Genomic DNA, 17,715 nt, shown 5'->3' on the forward strand with positions numbered 1-17,715 from the left:
TTTTTGCTCATTAATTTTACCTTGTGATGCAGATGATGTTGTTGTTACCGAAGAGTAAAAAAAAATGATTTCGAAGATTGGCTGAGTACTCCAAGTCCTACATCTGGCGTCTTACTTATATGTACTTCCAAGCAATAGATTGGCTCAAAATATTTTTTTTTGTTACTATGTCGCTTTTGAATAACTATTTAATGTCTAGGATTGTGGTTGTAATCATTTTGCACACTGACTCATTTTTTTAAAAAACTTTTACGAAAATTTTGTGATGAAATCAACCACAAATTTCTGCATCTTAAAAATGCCATTATTTTAAGTATAGAAAGTATGTTTTAAATATCATCATCTTGCTAAATTCTTGGGAGCGTTACAGTTATTATTGAAATTAAATAAAAGTACATGGGAGAGAGGAGTAAATTCTCTACTCAAATTTATTAAAAAGAAAAGGTAATAAGACAGGACCTTACTAAAAAAAATAGAAAAAGAAAACAACTAAAATGTAAGATGAAATCATAAATATAAATTAGTGGAATGTAAAACAAGTTTTTCCCTTGAGGCACACCTTGAATAAGTATTCCTTTCTACCTCGAACCACCTGTAGACTCATACAAAAAAAAAAAAAAATACAAAAACAAAAATGTTTTATGTCAGCTAGCATTTACCTTTGGTTTGGGAAACTGCGATAAATCGGTATTGTCTTGTATTTTGTCATTTGTTTTTTTTTATGACATCTAATGGTATCAATAAAGACTCGTTTAAAAAATATATTCAAATTCAAATAATAATTTTACTATAATATTTTTTTATCTCATAAAGAATTTAAATTTTAAAATTCATTCTCTCACAAGATTCTCGGCAATGAACACAAATCATGAAAAATAACTAATCATCAAACTTCTTTAATTGGGCATGAGAGACTCACTAGTCAGCGTTCACCATCTACTAATTAGCATCTCTTGATGCTCCTTAAATTTCACGTTTCAATCAATATGTATCGACTATTAAATGCTCACAAAGATAGTTTGATCAGCCAAAAAAGATGACAATTATATGGTCCATATCCAATACTTACATTGATACTATCATGTTTTTATGTGTGTGGATGTTTTGTGTGATTGATAACTTCTTCGATTCCACTATTCACTAATCAAGTGAGACAAAATGTATTTTTGTCCTTGAAAGGACAATGGCCCGTATCAAAAAACAAAGGACAATGACGAAAAAAAATTATATTTTAAAGGAAGATATATTCGATGATTCATGCGATACTTCAATAGATAGAAAGAGGGAATGAATAACATAGTTGGCAATTTTGAGTTCATTTTAATTAATTGATGGTTATGAAATATCTCATGGATTATAATTTTCTTTAGCACTACTAAGAAATTATTTGAAAGGTAATATTGGTTCTTATTTTTTTTACTGTTCAGTAATTATTGTAATTACCAGTAGTTATGATAATGCAATATTAGTCTACTGAATAATTACTAATAGTCTACTGATTATTGTAAGTACCAATAGTCGACTGAATAATTTTTCTATTCTTATAGTTGTTTTGTGATAATTAGTCACAAGACAATAATAATCACAATCAGTACTATTTAAATACTTTTTATTAGTGGTATTAAAAATTTTACCATGTATCACTTATTCCTACATGCTTTTTTATTTTTTATTTTATTTTCTTGGCGTGAAAAGTTTAGAACAGCACGCGTTCTTAAAATCCTTGAAAAAAGAACATTTAAAAAAATCCTTAAAAATAATAAAGATTTAAAACTCAAACGACATGTCGCTTAATTACAACTTTCAAGCATTCAACGGTATTTTGACCAAATTCTCAAACGTGACGTGACAACGGAATCGTTCCCTCTCGTACATCCCCAATGAAAACGACAAACAAGGAAGCATGAAGAAGAAATGCTCTCTGCGAGTGTGTGTTTGGAACTCATTTTAAAATAATTTTATTTTTTATATAAAAATAAGAATAAAAATATTTTTATAAATATTTTTAATTTTAGATAAAAATTAATTTTAAAAATGTATTTAGTAGTTTTATCAAGAGATTATTTTCAGTATAAGAAGAAACCGTTTTAAAAAATGAAAGTCATTTTTTATTTTTATTTTATTTTATATTAAATTAAAAATTTATTTTTATTTATTTTATCTTTAATTATACCAAATGTTGTTTTAAAATTATTTTTTATTTTTTCTTTCTTAAAAATCGTAAAAAATAAAAACGAAAACAACTTTAAACAAGGTAAATAGTAATAACAACTAAAAAAATAAATATTATATGACCGGGCCATATAGAGAAGGAACACGCGCAACAACTTCTTTGGATTGGATTTGCCGACTTTGATCCAAACTTGTCTTTTGAGGTGTTGGTTGTGCATGGCAAAGCAGTGTACGCAAAATCATTAATTAAACAATACTGCATATATATATATATATATAGATGTATACACATTTCATATGTAACATTATTAACCATATAGACAAACACGTATGTACATAAAAGTCTCCGCTAATATTGATATGTGTATGTGTCATTACAATCAGAAATATTCTTTTAATCGGTTTTGTGTCTCTCTGTGATCGACTGATCAGAAGAAACCCAGAAATCAAAACCCACAGAAAATCTAGAGAGAGAGAGAGAAAGAGAGAGAAAGAAGAAGAGGAAGATGAGTTTAAGAGATTTGGTGACGAGGGTTGACGCGATATGCAAGAAATACGACAAGTACGACGTGGTGAAGCACAACGAAGCTCAGAATGTCGTTGGCGTCGATGCTTTTGCCCGTCTATACGGCGTCGTCGAGGCCGAGCTTGATTCTCTTCTTCAGGTAGTTTCTCTCTAATTTTTCTCATCTTGCTGTTAATTTCTTGCAGTTTAGTTTTGAAGTGGGGGTATGGTTTTTTTTTTTTAGGAAATTTCTCCGATGTTCCGTTTTTTTAAGAACATTAGTATTTTTTATTTTTTTAATTGTTAAATTTAATTAAAATCGTATTAAATTAAAAAAATATACAGAATAGATTCTCATATAAATTTAATAGTTAAAAAGTAATAAACACCGATGTTCCTAAACAAGAACACCAGAGAGAATACCGGAGAAAGTTTTTTTTTTTAATGCTTTCATCGAGTGTCTGCATTTAGTTTCTCTCTAAAAGTATTTTATGTTGATGAGATTATGGTGGATTTTCATTTTTTTAATATAGGAAAATTTTATAGTGTTTTCTGTACTTTCAGAAACACTGGATTTCTTACTTAACAACGGTTGGATATGTATAATTTTTTTAATCTAATTTGACTTTTTGTCAGATTTAATACATATTTGACAACTAATAAATAAGAAAAATCAATGTTCTTAAAAAATAAGAACACCAGAGAAAGTCCCTTTAATATAAATTATATTATCCTTTTGATTCGATTCAGTTTGTTTCGTGAGAAAACTAGATTAGAAACAATTGTAAAAAGAAAGATATTGAGACATATGTTTGATAATCTTTTTACAGTATGGCCTTCTACTAGTAGTGTGCATTTTTATTATTAGATCTGATCGAAATCACATAAAAATTAAAAAAATTGCAAAACAGTCTATGATATATGTGAGGTTAAAAAATAAAAAACTATTGGTAGTTCAGGTCCTACCATAAAAATCTTCCAGTTTCATATTTGAAATTATTTAGCCAAACCTAAAGCCAACGCCACACCGAAAAGAAAACATAAGTTGCAAGGTGTTCAAATCATATACTTGAAATCAGTGTGATGTCTCTACTTACAAGGAGTTCTAGTCATATCTATAGCTTTCATGCATTGCTAACTTACAAGTAAAATTTTCGAACTGTTTGTGTTTGCTTTAATACTGCTCGCACTTTGTTTGACCGCTAAAGAGATTAGAATTTGTATGAATGTCTCAGTGACATTTTGTCATGTATATTGTCAATTGCTTTTTAACGCTTTTGCAAGAAATCGGAGGCTGCGGCGACGGAGAAGAACAGGGCAAGAGCTGTTGCTATGAATGCGGAAATTCGACGAACCAAGGCTCGTTTGCTTGAGGAACTCCCAAAATTGCAGAGGCTTGCTTTCAAAAAGGCATTTTTACCTTCTCTATACTTGCGTATTTGCTTCTTTGTTTATGCAGTACTAGTAGTTACTCCTATCTCTATTCTTCTTATGATGCTTATAAAAATGGATTTATTAGTAATTCTTGCCTATGGCGGAGCCCACTTAAGGACGAGTGGGGATGCTGAGTTTTTTTATTTTTAATTTTTTAAAAATAACCTTTAAAATTTTGTGATTCTCTAATTTTTCCTTATTAAGGTATGGTTTTTTACATGTTCGTCCCACTGAACTTTACATATTCTTATTTTTGCTTTGCTTGTATGCTTCAAGAAAAAAAATTAGTGTCTGCCTCCAGTGAAGTAGAAGTCTGGACTGCTTTTCCCATATATGTAGAGATATATGTATAGTTATATACACACACACACACACACAAAAAGATAAGACTCCAAATTGCAATTGCATTTGTTTGTGACTCATTTGATGGATGCACTTACTTAAAAATGAAGATTCATGTATAGGTCAAAGGGCTCTCAAAAGAAGAGGTCGAGGCAAGAAATCATGACTTAGTATCCACAATTAAAGAGAGGATTGAAGCAATACCAGATGGAACTTCAAATGGAGTCAAACCAACTGAAGTTTGGACAGCTTCAACCTCTTATACAGGAATCAAGATTGATTCAACTTCAGGCAAGATTGTTGGCTTATATAAACCGAAATCTCTGTAGACAAGAGATCTATATTCAATGTTTAGCATATCCTATGATAGTAACTTTGTTTGAACCGTTAAATTATTAATTATTCTAATGTATGATTAGTTTATTTTTTGCAATATAAAAGCTTCCAGATAAGATAACTACATTTGTTCCTAACTTCTTCAATTTGAACTTAAACTCAGATGGGAGATTTGGCGGTGAGTACTTTCATCAAACAGAGGAGACCGATCGGTTTAGGCACGAATACGAAATGCGAAGAATGAAACAGGCAAGTTTTGGAACCTTTCATTTTTTAGCAGAACAGCCGTTCTCATTTTTAAGTATTGTTCGTTTTTTTCTTTTTCTTTTTTCTTTTCTGATATTGCATATGTTTTCAAAGAAAAGAAAAGACCCCATTTTCGTAATTCGCTGGGAATCGTATTTGGTAAAAACAACAATGCTCTTTGGTATTTACAAAGAGGAAAGGAGCAGAATAATTTTTAAAGTGCATGAGTCTAAATTTTTATCTCTTACTATTAATTTAATAAATATCTTTTGTGAAATAACTAGATTTGTCATAAGGGTATGAATAAGAGGTAAAATCAAGATCCATTTGTTGTTTTTTTTTTTTTTGTTTGTTAAAAGCTTAGGAGCACTTGTGCTTCCAGTCTTTCAGCACTGACCCTCTTCTTCTCTTATCTCGTTGGTAAAGTGATGGACTAGTAGTAACATACTTGCTGGAAAGTTTTACTTTGGCTACCTTTTTGCTACCGTTTTGTGCTCTTTCTTTTTCCCAAAGTCAAGTTTTGTTTCACTGTTCTCTTTGTTTTTTCCCCCACCAATTGCTTCCCTTCTCAAAAGCATATTTTCATGCTGTTTAATTGATGGCTGAAAGTTTTCAAGGTACTATTGTAAAAATGGTCATTCTCAATTCTTAATCTTGAGCCGATAGGCTTGGTAGGAAAATAACTTGAGGCAGAATTAACTGTTTGTAACTCTCTTGTAATTTCAGCATACATGATATGTCACATATGTCCCGAGCGAAAGGATTATGATACTATGCGATATTACAAGTACTTCTATTTGTTCCTATAGGCTTTTAACCTCGTTCTTATGTGTCAATTTTTGATAGGCTAAAACACTATTTTTAGTTTGAAAGTGATTTTTTTTTTATTTTTTTTTTAACATGGGTTCCATTAGACAGTAGATACAAGGCAAATTAAGGTGAGTATTTTTTTTAGTAGGAATGGGTTAAGATTCTAAACAACGTATGGTTAGATTTCTTTATTATTAAATAGACACACACAGATATACAATTTTTTTAATTCATTAAAGGCAAATATAAAATCGTTCAAAATTTTGCATTCAATAAAAAATTGAAATCTCAATGAGAGCATGTACCCCAAGATCTATTATGGCTCTCATTTAAGGGTAAAGCTGCCTTGGGTCCGCCACCCCCGTCACCCCTATTACTGAAAATTTTAATTGTCACATGTACATAATTATTTAAAAAAAAAAAATCAATTAGACCTAAAGTTTTGACTTTTAAGTAAGTTTTTATTTGAAACTTAAAGTCTCAAGTAAATAAAAATCCACCATGATAGCGAGTTCTGTGAGAGCCCTATCGTGAGCTTGTCTCAACTCCACCTTCTTCGGGGTGGCAGTTTACTTGTTCTCAGCTTTTGGAGAACTAAGTGCTGAATCAATGGAGGATATCTATGATAAGTGGAATTTTCTCTCTATAACAGCGGATGAGGAAAATGTTGTGGGGATCGACAACTCCCTGCTTGATATGGGCAAAGAAGCAACGAAACATACTGATAAGACCTTCAATAAAAGGGTCTTCAAATCAACTATGGCGCATGTTTGGAATATTCCAAGATCAAAGAGGTGGAAGACAACTTGTTTATCTTCTACATCGATCATGAAGATGATAAAAGCAAGGTTCTAGATGGAGAGCCATGGCTCTTTGACAAATCTCTTCTGGTCCTCAAGGACATAGCAGAAATGGACTCAATGCAAGGAGAATGCTTGACTCACACAAAGTTCTGGGTCCAATTCCGTCAGAGATTTCTCCTTTACTGGGTATAATTCTTGGTGAGGAGATTGGTACAAGCTTAAAGGTGGACTAAGACCGGAAGGGTAGGTGTGCTGGAAGTTTTCTGAGGGTTCGGATCCTAGTGGACATTACGAAACCCCTGCGGACGCTCGTGAAGACTCGACTCGGCAATTCGAGGCTGATCATTTGGCTCGAGTTCAAGTACGAGAAGCTACCAGACTTTTGCTTCCACTGTGGGCGTATTGGGCATACTTGGAAGCAATGTACTGCAAAGGATGCACCGTCGGAACCACCGGAGGCTGGATTTGGTTATGAAAATAGCTTGAGAGGTAATACTCCGAACAGATTTACTGGAACCTTCAGAGTACCGGGAAGATCGCTGGCGGCACAAAATCACCGGATGGGAAAACAATCAGGCAGGACGCAGGAGCATTGGGATGGGAAGGAACGACGTTTCGCCTCACAAGGCTCGTATTGGACATCCCGCCCACGAGGGGGAGAATTCCGAGGGTCGTGGATGGCTGCACAATAGAGAGGGGACACGTGGAGCTGCTTTGTCAGGAGTTTTGGCGGCTAATTCCTCATGTCAATATGAGGAGGTAATCGAATCGACTAGAGGAAAAGCACATCTTGAAGGAAACGACAACACCAATTTGTCGTTTGGTAATGTGACTGAGCACATGACAAGGAGGTGCCAAACCTCACATTGGGCCTAAATGTGAAGGAAAAAGCACTGGTCATATTGGAGGAGACAGACCAACCCAAGTCCACTCACGACCACTCTAAACGAACCATCCCCCGTCATTTTAGAGAACAACAAGACAGAAGACATTAGTTGCATAAATCCCTTTTATTTTTGCCGCAGTTGAGCAAAATTAAGATGGGAAACATGGGCGATTGACGGGAGCAAAATCAACAAAGGGCAATAAATCTAGCAACATTGCTCTTAGGAGTTAGAAACGGAGAGCAATGAAAGATGACAATTTGGGAGAATCACCTCTCCCTATTGACGATGCAGAAGATGGTACGATAAAGAGGAAAAGAATTACTAAAGATTCAGAGGACAGGGGAGGTAAGACTAGAAAGGTCCCTATGGGTCCTGTTGATGATATACCAGCGGTGGGCACTGCTTTGCAGGCCCACCGACAACAATGAATCTCTTAATTTGGAACGTTTGGGAGTTGGGGAAGCCTCGGGCGTTCAAATGCTTGTGGAGGCTGCTCCGTAAGCACAAACCCGGACTGGTCTTTCTCTCGGAAACTTGACTGTGGGGGAGAAAGGCGTGCAATTTAAAATTTTGACTAAATTTTTGTTAAAGTATTAAATTATTGTTGATTCACTTCATAATTTAAAAATATTTTTAAGAGAGATTAATAAATTCCGAAGGTCGTCGATGGCTGCACAATAGAGATAGAGAGGGGACACGTGGAGCTGCTTTGTCAGGAGTTTTAATATTGGCTCACCTCATAATTTAAATTTTTAAGAGAGATAAATAAACTAACGTACAGAGCGAAAAGTTTTGAGTTTAAATTTTTATAATTATATTTTTTATTTTCATTTAAATTGTTATTATATGTTGAATTTTTAATATATCTCATATTTAAATATTTACGTGTTAAATTTTTTAATTAATTTACTCACATAATTATTCATTATCTAGTTACATGTGAGGAGAGCGTTAAAATATTAAATTATTATTAGTCCACCTTTTAAAAGTTTTAAGTTGTTGACATTGATAAACTAACAGTTTTCTAAACGGTTTAGTGTTGATAGTATTGGTAGAAATGGGGGCTTAGTAGTTTTGTGGAACGGTGAGGTTTTCGTTGATTCCATGTTGACATGCTGGTGTCTATCGCTAATGGCCCTTGGTGGAGATTCATTGGGTTCTACGGTAATCCGGGGAGGTCGACGAGACACATCTCGTGGGAACACTTGAGACGAATTCGGGACAATTTTTCGCTTCCTTGGTTGTATGGGGGAGATTTTCATGAGGTCCTATTTCCTTCTGAACATGTTGGTGGTAATGATCGAAGTGAGTGCAATATGAGGGCCTTTAGAGAAGTTATGGAGGATTGTGAATTGCATGATTTGGGGTTTCGTGGGGAAAACTTTGACGTGGGATAATCGGCGAGGAGAAAGGAATAACGTCCAAGCCCGATTGGATAGATGTTTTGCGACTTCGGGGTGGCGAAGCTTTTTCCAACTGCTTGTGTTTCGCATTTGGATTTTTGGGGTTCGGATCACCGGTTTCTGTCTGTGGAGCTTCTGGCAGCGGCCCTGACAGGGCCGGGGTTGTCGGCGGGCACTCGAAATGGGCGTTTGACCCACTTTATATGTTGAATGAGGATTGTAGGGGAATTATTGAAGAAGCTTGGATGCTCACTATGGAAATTGGGGACGGAGGTAATATTACTGGGAAACTTTCTCACTGTCAAGATGCATTAACTTCATGGAGCTCTGCCACCTTGGGATGTATTCCGAAAAGAATATCAAAGATCCAAAATGAGCTGCGATCTCTGTATAGAATGAGTAGGTCGGAGGATAATCTGACCCGTATTTGATGCAAGGAGAAGGAACTTGACCGTTTACTGGAACTAGAAGACTACTATTGGTGCCAACGTGTGCGGGCGGGCTGATTGGCTTAAGGGGAAACAGAAACACTAGTTTTTTTTTCACGAACGGGCGTCTCGAAGGAAGGCTAGGAATGAAATCAAAGGAATTGAAGATGAATGCGGTAATTGGCTCACTAATGGGGATGAGATTCTCGGTGTGTTGTGCATGTACTTCGCTCATAGTTTCTCCATAACCAATCCCTCAACCTCGGTCATTGCAACTGTTACAGAGGTACTGGACCACTCTCTTCCTCCACAAATAAAAGTAGAGACAGATGAGCTTTTCAAAGGAAGTGATGTCAAGAGAGCTCTCTTTGACATGGGTCCCACAAAAGCACAAGGCCCAATGGTTTCCATGCTATCTTTTACCAAAAAATTCTAGGGGATTGTCGGGCCAGATGTTTCAAAAGTTTGCTTGGAGGTGCTCAATGGTAAGAAGTCAGCGGCTCCCCTTAATAGAACGAATTTGGTGCTCATCCTAAAAACCAAGAATCCAAGGAAAGTGTCTGACTATCGCCCCATTAGTCATTGCAATGTTGTCTTAAAGATTATTACTAAGTCCATTGCTAATAAGATCAATGATATTCTCCCCCTCATCATTTCAAAGTGCCAAAGCGCCTTCATTCCAGGAAGACTTATATCGGATATGTCATTACCGCCTTTGAGATCTTGCATTCTATCCGGAGGAAGGTATTGGGGAAAAAAGGTGCTATGGCTCTAAAGCTTGATATGAGCAAGGCGTGAGACCGAGTTGAGTGGTCTTTCTTAGAGGCTATGCTTAAACGCCTTGGTTTCAGGGACCGATTGGTAGGAGTAATCATGGACTGCATCTCTACACCAGTTTATTCTTTTGTCATTAATGGCTTCCAATGTGGGGAGGTGCGCTCAAGTAGGGGTCTTAGACAGGGGTGCCCCCTCTCACCATACCTTGTCCTCATTTGTGCTGAAGGATTCTCAGCTTTGATTCGTCAACATGAGTGACTTGGATTACTGGAAGGCTTTGCGTGTGCCAGGGGAGCTCCTAGAGTGAGCCACTTATTCTTTGCAGATGATAGTGTCATCTTCTGTCGTGCAAGTTTAGATAATTGTGGAGCTATCAAGTATGTTCTCTCTGCTTATGAGGAGGCTTCGGGGCAGGCTGTGAATTTGGATAAGTCAATTTGTTTTTCTCCTAATTTAGATGAAGATTTGATTGAGCATATTAAGGGAGTGCTCTGCCTTGATAGCAATCAGAAGTTGGACACGTATTTGGGCCTTCCTTCTTTCATTGGCAGAAACAAAAGAAAGGCATTTCAAACTATCAAGGAGCGGGTGGGGAAAAAGTTGCAGTTGTGGAAAACGAGATTCTTCTCATCGGCGGGTAGAGAAGTTCTCATTAAGGCAGTTGTGCAGGCGGTTCCCACATATACTATGAGCGTTTTCCGCCTTCCATCCTCACTCATTCATGATCTCTAATCGTTGACGTCAAATTTTTGGTGGGGAGGATTGGGCTCGAAGCGGAAGTGGGACTCTTTGATCAAGTTAAAGGGTAATGGTGGATTGGGGTTTCGTGACTTGGAGTGCTTTAATCAAGCACTCGTTGCTCTTCAAGCTTGGCGTATTATCTATAATCCGGATTGCCTTATGTGGAGAGTGCTTAGAGCAAAATACTTTTTCTTCACCGACTTTCTTAATGTCGAGCCGAAGAATAATGGGCCCTTTATGTGGAATAGTATTTTGTGGGGTAGAGACCTTATACGCCGGGGAGTGAGATGGCAGGTAGGCATAGGTAGATTTAACGCCTTTGACACTCCTTGGATTCCAAGGCCTTATACTTTCAAACCAATCACGTGCACTCCGGACGATGAAAGAGGCCTTCTCGTTGCAGCTCTCTTGGTCAATAGGAGGTGGGACGTTAACAGAATTATCGAGTTATTTTTACCTTTGAATAGGGATGCTATTCTTGGTATTCCTATTAGTTCGGCTACACCTACAGATTTGTTAGTGTGGCACTATGAGGAGAAAAGGCTTTACACAGTCCGCTTAGGATACTGGCTTACTGTGAATTTTAAGACGGAGATCAATGGCGAGAAGAACTGGTGGAACCTCCGGAACCTAAAGATTCCTGGTAAGATTAAGCATTCCATTTGGAGGGCATTCTATGATGTTCTTCCAACTTTTGGAAGTCTTTGTAGGAGAGGAATCAAACGTCTCCCTTTCCACTGATGCAAGTAAAGTTGTCTTTTTTGTTCAGTCCAAGTGCTTTACTGGTCTACACGGTGCTTTGATCAGAGATATTTGCTCCCTCCTTTCTGAGGTTGATTGTACTTGTGTTTTAATCCCCGCTCAACAAATGGGGTTGCTCATAGTCTTGCCAATTTTGGCCTTAGATCAGGATCCTCTTTTTCTTAGTTGGATTCCCTTCTCCGTTGGCTTTCTAATGTAATTTGTATGGACTTCCATGATTAATGTTATCTCAGTTTCATTTAAAAAAAAAAAAAAAAAGTAAATAAAAATCCACTATACTATTATACAACTTCGCAAGTTGAGTCCAAGCTTTAAACATTAAGCTAACTTTAATCCCAAACTTAGTTCACTTTGAATAATAATAATTAAAAAAAAAAAGATACATACTTCGAATGAAGGCAAAATTGTTGCATTGTAATTTTATTTAAAAAATTTTGTTTTCACACTCAAAATTCTTGCCCATTGCTTCCACTGGCACCCATGACATTGTTACTATTATTATTATTATTATTATTATTATTATTATTACCCATTGCTACTATTATTTTAACATGAATGCTTTCTAGGCCATTTGTTAACATTGGTGATATTGTTTATGGAAAAAAGTCCTTGCTTGTGAATAGTTTTGGGTTTGATACAGGATGAAGATTTAGATGTTATAACAGAAGGATTGCACACATTAAAAGACATGGCCCATGACATGAATGAGGTTTGTTTCGAACCATTTTCAGATCATATCTCTCATACGAAAAATTTGATAATGGAACACGAGAATAAAGTTTTTGTCAGTTTATGCTATTGTTATTAATACACATAATGTTGTACAGGAATTAGATAGGCAAGTGCCCTTGATGGATGAGATAGATGATAAGGTAAACAAATAAAAACCTTAGGTCTTTGTTTTTTTTTTTTCGTACCCTTTATTTTGGTGAACTTTTTCCATTGTTTACATATTATATGGTTTCAATATCTCAATTTTATTTCCCTTCTGTTTGCTTCCTTCTAGGTTGACAGGGCAAATGCTGACCTTAAGAATACTAATGTGAGACTCAAGGAGACAATAGTTAAGGTACATAAAAAGCATTCTATTACATAACTGGAATTATAATTATTTTTTGTTTTTTTTTACTTTTTCTTATGGAATTTCTTATTATGATTTTTTTTTTCTTTCCCGTGGAATCCTTGTTATAATTTTGTTTCAGCTGAGGTCTAGCCGAAATTTCTGCATTGACGTCATCCTCTTAAGTATAGTTTTGGGAATTGCTGCCTATTTATACAAGTAAGTTTGGTAGCTTAAATTATACTATAGCATTAAAGCATAGAATAACTTCTGTTGTTATAGTCTTTCACAAGTGAAAATTTAGTCGGGACCCTTTTTTAACCTTGCAGTAGAAAACGGAGAAATTAAACTCTTGTCAGTGAATTGAAAGTTCTAGAGTTTATTGGGGAAAAAAAAAAAAAACAGAGGAGCTATTTAGATGTTTATAGTGTGTCACCTCAACTCATATATAAGATACTAAATTGTAGATTCAACATGACTAACCTCCTTTATCATTTTTGAAAAAGAAAAAAATCATTGGTCTTAAAATTAGATCTACTAAACATTAGACAAGGCTTGTTATTTTACTCTTGTTCCATAATTTGTTTAGATTAATTTCCTTTTCAAAGCATATTTTTAAATGACTACTTATGAGAACTCTTTCACACTTCTTAGATTTCTTTATGATCAGAACGCTTTAATCTTTTAGAAAATAAATATGTTAAAAACAAATGACGTGAATATTTACTAAGTTATTGAATTCCATGTCCTTTTGTTTTGGGTAGAATATTGAATTCTATCTTCTCTTGCTCTTTTGTGTCTTGACCTCATTTAAGACCTATGGGACAGGCTTATGGCTGTCCTCTTTTGCATGAAACGTTTGTTTGTTTGCTTTTTTTTTTTTTTGTGGGCTAAAATGTTTGTTGGTTGTGGGGCAACTACTGCAATGAGGATTTTGTTTATATATATATATATATATATATATATAAACCTATATACATGTATCACAAAAGACAGAAAAAAAAAAAATCTCTCCCTTCATACATATATATATATATATATATATATATATATATATATATATAATTGCGACGAGGATTCTTCCACTATTGTCGTGCTTCCCTTTTTGTTTGATAAAGACATGAGTTATCTTTTCCTCTACATACGGACTATATGATTTATTAGGCGTTTTGTATGGTCCATATTAAGCCCTACAATTCAATGAAAATCTTGTCCACGGAATTGATGTAACACAGATTACATTGTAAATCAGATTATACAAAAAGTTACGGAGTTTCTTTAATAATGCAATTACGTTTATCAAGTTAATCACATTTTTTCTTTTTCTAATTGTGTTGTAACCGTTCAATTAACATGTCGTTATGAACCTTATATGACTTAAAAAAAATTAAGTCCATAAATTAATGGAGTTAGCAGGGAAGGGCCCACTTAATTTAAGTCCAGTAGTTACTATTTAATTTAATTAATTCTTACCTAATTTAAATACAAGTATTAAACTAATTTGACTTATTCAACTATAAAATCAAAGTTGAACTCCTAAATTATGAGAACATTATAATGAAGCTTTGAATAATAATTTCAAGCTTGTCTATCGATATAAACTAATTTTTATGTATTAACCATCCACAATAGATATCTTGTTAATCTCTTTAATTACTTATTTGTCCTTTGTGATCTAATCATAAATAGTTTGGTTTATTAATATCAACATTTCAAATAAGTTTTAGGTCTTATTTACCCAAGTCTTGAATTAATACTAACACAAATTTTATTTCTCTTCACAATGGAATTGTAGATTCCATGTCTATGATTAGTGCTCCAGCTATCAATGTTATCATGTCTCTAAAATGTCTTGATTTTAATCATTAATTAATATAATAAATGGATGTGAGATCATTAGAGTTGAAAATTTAGATCGAACTAACTCAACTCAGCAACCCGAATGGTGAAATTGGATTGGGCTGGCCCATTCTAAGTGGGACGAAGGTTGGCCTAGTCCCGCCCGCCCAAAGCCCGTGACCTGAGATGGGTGGGGTCAAACCAAACCTTTATAAGGCATAAAAAAAGAAAAAAAAAGAGATAAATATCACTCAAAAGTATATGAGTTAAGATCTTTACCTCTTATTTTTAATTAATAATTTTTTTAATCAATAGCTATACTAGCAAAATGGTATTAATTAAGAATGATGGGTAAAAAGTTCTCTTAAGGGTGGATTCTGCAATTTTATCTTAAAAAAAAAACTTAAGAAAGTATTTCGAAAAAGAATTAAAGTTATATATGAATCTTTTATTAAAACAAAAACTTAAGTAGTGAGACATTTGAAAGGAATTATTTAAATTAAAACAGAGCGAGGAAAGTAAAGTATTTTAAAGAAAGATAGTGTAAAAAAATGAATGGTTAAAGAATATTAGAGAAAAAAATAAGTGAAAAGAAGAAAAAAAATAAAATAAAGTTAAAAAAAAAGAAAAAAGAAGAAAAAAGAAGATAAGAGGAATAATTTAAAAAAATAAAGCTATATAGTTTTTGACAAAAGCAGGCACATATTTGAAATGAATTATTTAAAAAAAGTAAGAAAATGATTGTATTTTAAAGAAAGATATTGTAAAGAAAATGAACTGTTAAAGAATATTAGAGGTAAAAACTAAAGAGACAATAGGCAAACAAAAAAAACCAGAGAGAAAAAGTTAAAAAAAGAGAAAAAAAAGAAGAAGAAAAAAAGGAGCCAACACGTGACTTAGCCTACTTAGGAGTCGATAGTCGTTAAAAGATTAAACTATAAAAGAGCATTAGTAAAATAAAAAAAATAGAAAAGAGCAAAACATACATAAAAAATAAAATTAAAGATGGAAAATTTTTTTTAAAAAAAGGTGGGACTACCTTGTGGCGGCCTTGAGAAGTGTTCTATGTGAGCACTGTAGAAAAAGTATGTGTAAAGATAAATTTTGATATAACATAAATTAAATGAAAAACAATTAAGTAGGGACGTACAAGTCAAGCTCTTTTCATTCGACCACAAGAGTCGGTTATGGAATAGTCTTTTAGAAATCTAAAAAAAAATTATTTCAACCATTTACAAAAAATAAATAGAAATGCATGAAAAAATCAATTTTAAAAGACTAAAATGAGGAAAAAAATATATTTTAAAAAACACACGTACAAAATTAAATTGTTAAAAAATTCACACAATAAAAAAAAAGATTTTAAAAAAAGAAAGGAAGACAAAAAAAAGTGAAAAAGGGGGAAAAACCAAAGAGAGAGAAGAGAGAAGGCTTGCCATTTGGTGGTTTAAGAAAAAGAAGACTTGATTCTTTTATGTATTGTTAGATATATGAGTACTTTACGTACATAATTAAAGAATTTTCATAGTATTATATTTCCTCAACAAATATAATAATGGGCAATCATTAAATTTGTTATTAATAAAATATTGCATTAATTTTATTTCTCATAAAATTTATGATTACAGAAATGCTTTTTTTTTGGAAGGGTTACTGAAATGCTTTTGAAACATCTATTCTAACAATATGTCTCTGTACAATCTAGTAAATTCCCAATTTTATAGTCGAAAGAAGTTCTTTAGAAAGGAGAATCTCTTTGATGATGACAAACTCCCGGTTTCCTTAAACTTAAAATTTATGAGCTTCGACAATTCAATACTAACATTGCGAAATCATGAGCGCCTACTTGGTTTTGAAGCTTTCCTAGATTCACCGATGCACCAAAAGGATTTGAGAAATGTTAACGTCAATTATTTTGTCACTTTTTTTTTATCACTTTCTACATTTAATATTTGACATGTACATTCTACTAACATGATATATTATCATTTAAATAGAAAATGAGATAGTGAAATTCATGTGTCAAATAATAAATGCAGAAATTAATAAAAAGAATGACAGAAAAAATGACGCTAATATTTTTCAAATAATTCTCTTGGTTGCCACCAAATGACGCACAAGGTTTCAAGTATCTTTACTACACAAAATGAATTGAGTCCTAATATTCTTAGCCTAAATGACCTTAAATTTGAGGGTTTAAAGGCTCTTCTTTTCCGCCTTATTTTCCAACAATACAGGTGATGACTCAAGAATCATCCAAATTGTAGCATCCAGGAGCAACATCCTACAGCCGATAGAATTGCTCTATCCAATCAAGGCTTGTTTCTCAACAAACTCCCTTGTGGCAGATGGAAATCCTTAGGCCCCAAGATCAATTAGCCCCGTCGATTAGAAACGATAATAAACATTTCAGAAATTTGCTCAGTTTTTTGTGTCCCTTTTTTTATTATTATTATTTTTTATCTGTCACCTTATTAAATGACGTGATTTTTTTAACTAACATGACATAATATTTAAATTGACACAATATTTTAGCTAACGTGTCTAATATTATTGAAGTGACATTAAAGGATGCATAAATAAAAAAATACGGAGTCGAACCATCGTAGAAGGCTTCTCAAGAAATCCTTTCTCTCACTCACTATAGGTGACTCATGGATGGTGGAAACACTCTAGGTTTAATTTGGAGGATAAAAAAATAAAAATAAAAACACAAATAATTAATGCTTTTGTCAACAAGCAGGGCTCAGCTTCAACATTCTATTTCCAAGCTAGGTACAATTAAAAACCTACCCGGCTCAATAATTTTAGGGTGTGTTTGGTTAGGTAGAAATGAAATGAATAGAATATAATGGAATCTAAATATTATGTTTTGTTGGATTTATATAAAAAGAATGATTATTCAGAAATAATGGTCATTCACCTATTTTGGATAAATCATCATTCCTTCCTCATATGAGAGGAATAACCATTCCATGCTCTTTTCTTCTTTTTTTTCATAATTATCCTTGAATATTATAATATAACTACAACATATTATATAGTAGCTATATCTTATAATATGTAATATAATATATTATATACTAAAAATATTATGATATAATATAATATAATATATTTATAAATTATAATATATTTATTTAATATTCTATAATAATATGTTATATATT

The 17,715-nt window shown here is 33.5% G+C and overlaps 1 protein-coding gene across 1 annotated transcript; it reads left to right on the forward strand.

Moving 5' to 3' along the window:
- The first annotated feature begins 2,678 nt into the window (after nucleotides 1-2,678).
- LOC21404319 (syntaxin-71) lies at nucleotides 2,679-12,929 on the forward strand. The gene is made up of 8 exons (XM_024176452.1): nucleotides 2,679-2,837; nucleotides 3,962-4,087; nucleotides 4,576-4,744; nucleotides 4,953-5,038; nucleotides 12,287-12,355; nucleotides 12,474-12,518; nucleotides 12,653-12,715; nucleotides 12,849-12,929. The coding sequence occupies exons 1-8, from the start codon at nucleotides 2,679-2,681 to the stop codon at nucleotides 12,927-12,929; spliced, it is 798 nt and encodes a 265-aa protein (XP_024032220.1).
- The last annotated feature ends 4,786 nt before the right edge of the window (nucleotides 12,930-17,715 follow it).

Source organism: Morus notabilis, unplaced genomic scaffold (genome assembly GCF_000414095.1).
Source record: "Morus notabilis unplaced genomic scaffold, ASM41409v2 Scaffold248, whole genome shotgun sequence".
Taxonomy (NCBI): Eukaryota; Viridiplantae; Streptophyta; class Magnoliopsida; order Rosales; family Moraceae; genus Morus; species Morus notabilis.

Coding starts and splice junctions, on each gene's coding strand:
- LOC21404319 (XM_024176452.1), top strand. CDS start 2,679: ATGAGTTTAAGAGATTTGGTGACGAGGGTTGACGCGATATGCAAGAAA. Junction 5,039..12,286: donor AAATGCGAAGAATGAAACAG/GCAAGTTTTGGA, acceptor GGTTTGATACAG/GATGAAGATTTAGATGTTAT. Junction 12,519..12,652: donor TGGATGAGATAGATGATAAG/GTAAACAAATAA, acceptor GCTTCCTTCTAG/GTTGACAGGGCAAATGCTGA.